This window comes from Ranitomeya variabilis, chromosome 2 (genome assembly GCF_051348905.1).
Source record: "Ranitomeya variabilis isolate aRanVar5 chromosome 2, aRanVar5.hap1, whole genome shotgun sequence".
NCBI classification, from domain to species: Eukaryota; Metazoa; Chordata; class Amphibia; order Anura; family Dendrobatidae; genus Ranitomeya; species Ranitomeya variabilis.
The window spans coordinates 496402186-496408027 of record NC_135233.1 but is presented as its reverse complement, the minus strand read 5'-3'; the positions used below and the strand labels follow the sequence as shown (position 1 = coordinate 496408027).

Sequence of the window (5842 nt, the reverse complement as noted above, 5' to 3'; positions counted from 1 at the left end):
CCAGAGACACAGCAGTGATAAGAAAATCGCAGCATTCCTCAGCACAGAAAGAAGAAAGCAATAGCGCAGCTATTTGACCCCTCCCATCAAGTATCTTAGAAATTTCACACAGAAACAGAATACAGCAGTTCTCAGACTTAATTAATTTCTACAAAACCTTCATCACACAATTCACATGCCAGAACACCTTAGAAAAACCAATGATTGAGAATATTTTATCCATCTTTGGGCTAACAATATTAGATTCATCACACAAATTCAAAGTCTTCTTTTTGTTCCACGGAAACTGATTCTACTTTAGAACTACAGTAAATATCCTTACTTTGTCGTGCACAATACCAGAGCGGCCGTATTGGTTTGTTCCACTGGGTTTACCTGTCCCCCTCTGGGACAACCCAAAATCGCAGTACTCAGTGAAAGGAGGAGGGGGTCTCAGACTTTCCCTCCGGATACCCCTGGACATATACATATATATCTATATATTCCTGAGTTACGCATCCTACCCATCTTCGATCACCTCACCGCGCCTGATTCTAACAGTGATAAGGAATTCAGGATATTTTGACTATAAAGAGAATTACATCACTGGTCAATCCGGGGTGTCCGTCCCTTATGAGGTACGGTTCGAGCACTGGGCTCCCAATGGAACTACACCTCTATATGATTCCACCCAAGAATCACCCCACCATCGGGGACAAACCTCAGATCCTCTTTGCAGCAACAAACACTGGAAAACCACACCAAACGGTCAGTTTGAACAGTATAACTGCCAACTTACCGTGGTTGTTGTGGGGGATGATCAGTCCCAATTTTCCAGTGCCTGTGTCCGGTCCGAGGGTCCTTTGTCTTGTTGTCCTCCAGGGGTCAGAGGCATTCCTGTTTGGGGCCCCACGTTTCAGGCACCAACTGTTGAGGGAGGATCTAAAGTGATCCTTCACGGCTAACTCTGTGATTTCAAAATTAATCTACAGGGCGTTGCCGGCAACTGAAAATGACCAGACGGAGACATGTTGGGGGGGATCAAGCAGATCTCTGGGCCCCCGTTTATTGTGTATGACTATTCATAGTCATAGAAATTATACTTCAACCAATCAGCATAAGAACATGCTCACAATTCTTAACCTATAAGAATGCAGGAACAATCTGTACGTCAAAGTCTCGTAGAACAATACACCCTCAGTCTCATGTTCTGTTCAGATTGCAACAATCAAGGTCTCATAACAGCTGTAAACTTTAGCCTAGTAACAAAATTTATCTTAAAACAGCAAAATAGAGTCAAAAAGCACAAAATGGAGAATCTTTCTTAATTTGTCCTATCACAACCTGACCGATCAGAGTGGGAGGTGCTGTTATAGGGGTCCTGTTACCACAGTTTCTAACTGATTCCTTTGCTTTGGGCGGGTGTCCATTGCCTTCTCTGCCTAAGGCACCAAAATAACTTGTCCCAACCCTGATCGTGATATTAATAAAAAATACCAAAATGCAGGTCTGTATATGAAGAATAGATAGAAGAATCTAACCAAAAGCAACATAGGTGTTTATATATTTATTTCTGCATGATAGTTGTTAATATTATGCAAATATGAAAACAAAAGTGTGTAGATACAGTGACTTTCTGTAGAAAGGAGCAGATGATGATGATTCCGCTCCTCGGGCCTTGGTTTGCAATTGTGCTGATTTTGGACATCCAGGTCTGGATCACACATGACAGAGAGAAGAGCAGAAATGTGTGACGTGTGATCAGTGTAGTTGGAGTTTTCCTGGATTCCTACAGCATCGCAATCAACCATATGGCCTTCTGTCTGACCATGGGCAGGAAGGTGAAGGAGCAGCCGCTGCCTTCTGTCTGTCCATGGCCACGTAGGAGAAGGAGCAGCCGCTTCCTTCTGTCTGTCCATATCCGGTAGGTGAAGGAGCAGCCGCTTCCTTCTGTATGTACATTGCCAAGTAGGAGAAGGAGCAGCCGCTTCCTTCTTTGTGCCCATATCCGGTAGGTGAAGGAGCAGCCGCTGCCTTCTTTCTGTAAATATCCAGTAGGTGAAGGAGCAGCCGCTTCCTTCTGTCTGTCATATCTAGTAATCTTCTCTTTACCACCACATTGTAGATGAGTCGTCCAGATGGTGACATAGCAAGTATGGCTGAAAGAAGTCCTTCAATTTCAGCCTTTAATTACTTGCTATGTTGCTCCAGAGGGAGGCGAAAAATAACTCTGAGGACTCGTTCTTGGATTATCCTCATATCAAGGGAAAAAAATTCCTTCCTGACCCCAAATATGGCAATCGGAATAAATCCCTGGATGTTTGGTGCTCAAATCTACGTGGATGTTATGTGGTGGATGCTCGGTAGGTTTGTCACAGTCCGGTAAATGAGAAAGTCCAGTTTCTTTGTCTCATCCGATTAATGTAAATCTTCATTCCTCGATGTTACTGGAAAGGGGCTGATTGTTATCAGCCTAATACTCCTGCTGTAAGAAGAGAAATACACACGTGTGAGAATCAGCTCCTCACATTCAGTATATGCAGTGTACGGGGGATATAACAATAAGGGGTATAGTGGGTAAGTGTGTTACTGGGTAGTGATAACATTATGGATGCCTGTATGTGTTGTACTTACATAGTAATATGGGAATGGTGGCTCGGATCTGTCGCACTCCACATCGCTCCAGTCTATGGAGTGGAAGAACGGGTGGGACGTGATAGATGATTTTATGGCCAATCGGGCAGATGGAGTTTTGCAGAGAAGCTAAAAATGAAAGAGACCATTAGTCATTATATCATATATTATTACTGATTAAGTTATTACACAATGTCTATGGACTGTCCACATCTTATCTTCTATGTATTCTTGTCATCATCCTTATCCATCTGATGTTACTCACCCCTTTTATGATGGCCATGGTATTAATGCACATTCCTGGTGGAAAATAAGGGATGTGTTCACGCAGGGACTGGTGGTATTCGTCCAATGAGCCTTTGCTGTAAAATGGATAGTCCCCTACACTCATCATATATAGGATGACGCCAAAGGAAGAGGAGTCTGCCAGATGGTTGTATCCTTCATTGTCCATTATCTGTGGGAACATGAGGTTGGAGAGAAGCTGAATATACCGGGAAGGGGAATTACACACAGAGACTATGAGGACCGGTCTGTGATCAGATATGAGCAGGATACATTGGGATCAGATTATCCCTCAGTCCTACTATCGGCACCAATCACACAGAGATGTTCCTTACCTCTGGCGCTTTGTAACAATTAGTGCCATTAATGTAGTTCACTATATCACCCTCAGACACATTTACAACTGATAAGCCAAAGTCTGAGATTTTAATGTGTCCGGTGTCTTGGATGAGGATGTTATCTGGCTTCACATCACTGCAGGGAGAAGGAGCAGACACTGATTGTGAGGATAATTGTTGTGAATTCCGTTCTCGAACTCCCTCCTGTGGTCATGAATGGTACTTCGGTGAGTTCTGTCCTTGGACTCCCTCTGGTGGCTGTGAGGGGAGCTGCTGGTTCTGAGATTCCTTCCCCAGCTGCCCTCGTTTAGGGCTAGGCTAGGATTCTCTATTTAACTCCACTCAGATCGTTACTCCATGCCAGCTATCAATGTTCTAGTACTGGTTCAGATCTCTCCTTGATCTTTCTGAGGACCTGTCTACTCCAGCAAAAGCTAAGTTCCGGCTTGTCATTTGTTACTTATGGTTTTTCTTGCTAAGTTCTAGTCCAGCTTGCTATCATGAAACTGCCTGGCTAGCTGGAAGCTCTGGGGGTGCAGAGTGGCACCACCGCACCGTGAGTCGGTGCGGGGGTATTTTTTGCACATTCTGCGTGGTTTTTTGTAGTTTGTTGTGTTGACCGCAAAGATCCCTTTTCTATCCTCAATCTGTTTAGTTAGACTGGCCTCTCTTTGCTAAAGCCTATTTCATCCTGTGTTTGTGATTTCCTCTTAACTCACAGTCAATACTTGTGGGGGGCTGCTCTTACCTTTGGGGAAATTTCTCTGAGGCAAGTGAGGCATTGTTTCCTTTCTTTAGGGGTAGTTAGCACTTAGGCTGTGAAGAGGCGTCTAGGCACAGTCAGGCACGCTCCACGGCTATTTCTAGTTGTGTTGATAGGAGTAGGGTTTGCGGTCAGCAGAGTTCCCATTTCCCCAGAGCTCGTCCCGATTCCGTGTTTAACTATCAGGTCATTCCTGGTGCACCTAACCACCAGGTCCATAACAGATAATTCAAGAAAAGAATTTTCTACAATAGATATGTAAGGAGACAACAGAGAGTCACAGGTGACAGATTTATGGAGGTGAAATGATTACCCATGTATGACGCCGTGTTCATGCAGGAATTGGAGTCCGCACACCATCTCTGCCGCAAAGAGTCTGTGGAGTAGAAAGTAAAGGGTGGATCAGTGGTTGCATACACAATCATACAGAGAACATGAGGAGATCACACACGTGTCCTTTTCACGTCATTATTTTCTTCTGTGTCGTTAGCCTTTGCTCTAGGACTACAATGTGCAGGCAGTGGATTATTAAGGTTCAGTATAAGACATTTACCTTATTGTCTTTGTGTTAAGCATTGAATCGTTCATGTGATGACGCAGGTCTCCTCCGGCCATATAGTCCATGGCTATTGCACACTCTGTCGGTGTCTCCATAAACGCCCGCATGGACATTAGGTAGGGGCATCCGTCAGCCATTCTCAGGACGTCTAGCTCTGTGGAGATGATGTCCTCACAAGAACTCTTGTCCATTAACTTAATGGCCAGCAGTCCTTCACTGACCGGATCTGAGGCCAAGCTGACCTGGAGAAAAATCACAACAGATCAGACCAAACTCCCATCTATTACTGTGTAATATATCACCAGTTTATCCCAAGTATCATTACATATGAACATCCTGTAATGAATAAGTACATCACTCCTGTGTATCTGTGCAGGATACATTGAGGAACATGGACAAATATAAATTGACACTTACTTTTCCATAGCTTCCTTTTCCAAGATCTTTCCAGAACTCGAGACTGTTAAGGTCCATAGGTTGGTCTGTGTGGACCAGTTCTCTTTGTGGAGAAATTTGTACATTGGCATCACCAGGGCCTTGTGCCGGCATGTCTGATGTGTCGTGGCCGGGGTGTCTTATCCATTCCATCTGCAGAGATGATACAAAATTATTAATTCTTTAGTGAACACATAATGGAAATGTTCGTCATGTTGTGCAGCAGTGTATGGAGTGGGCTCAGGAGCTGAGCCTGCACCATGCCAGGCATATTCCTGCCGTATTACATAGATGCTACCTGCCTATAACTGCAGCTACCAGAGCGTTCTCTGATTACTGCTGCTTAACCATTTCAATGCTGACAATGGTATTTAAATGAAGAGATTGCTGATTTGTGTGAACCAGCATGCAATTGGCCCCCCAGGACATGACTGAAAGTAGACATTTGTTTGAAATGACTACTTGGGCCTTCTGAAAGCCTCTGCCTTTTCCTCCTGTTAAGACTAGCCTGGCTTAATTTCATATTACTTTAGCTATATACAGTTCTATCACAATATATAGCGCAAGTGATTTTTTGACAAGTTTGATATATAAAAATATATTAACCCAAGCAGTAAACGCTGAAATAAGAAAAAAAAAGTGAAACACCAGAATAGTGATTTTTTTTTTTTAAGGCGCTGTACCCACATAAAAAATTACAATGAAAATATATCACTATGTCCTGACTATGCAAGAGAGGTATCTACAAAAGCTACAACTCGACCCACAAAAAAAGCCCTCACCCAGCTTCATCCAGCTATCAAAATCAAAAAGATACAATGTCTCACAATCTGGGGACACAAACCATTT

At 43.5% G+C, this 5842-nt stretch overlaps 1 protein-coding gene across 1 annotated transcript; it reads right to left on the bottom strand.

The window, feature by feature from the left end:
* Window positions 1–2452: 2452 nt before the first annotated feature.
* Window positions 2453–5107, bottom strand: LOC143803865 (protein kinase C beta type-like). Its single transcript, XM_077281628.1, has 6 exons — window positions 4976–5107; window positions 4553–4800; window positions 3234–3372; window positions 2879–3070; window positions 2614–2742; window positions 2453–2464 (listed from the first exon to the last, which is right to left on the bottom strand). The coding sequence occupies exons 1-6, from the start codon at window positions 5105–5107 to the stop codon at window positions 2453–2455; spliced, it is 852 nt and encodes a 283-aa protein (XP_077137743.1).
* Between the last annotated feature and the right edge of the window lie 735 nt (window positions 5108–5842).

Coding starts and splice junctions, on each gene's coding strand:
- LOC143803865 (XM_077281628.1), bottom strand. CDS start 5,107: ATGCCGGCACAAGGCCCTGGTGATGCCAATGTACAAATTTCTCCACAA. Junction 3,071..3,233: donor ATTGTTACAAAGCGCCAGAG/GTAAGGAACATC, acceptor ATGTTCCCACAG/ATAATGGACAATGAAGGATA. Junction 2,743..2,878: donor CCATGGCCATCATAAAAGGG/GTGAGTAACATC, acceptor TTTCATTTTTAG/CTTCTCTGCAAAACTCCATC.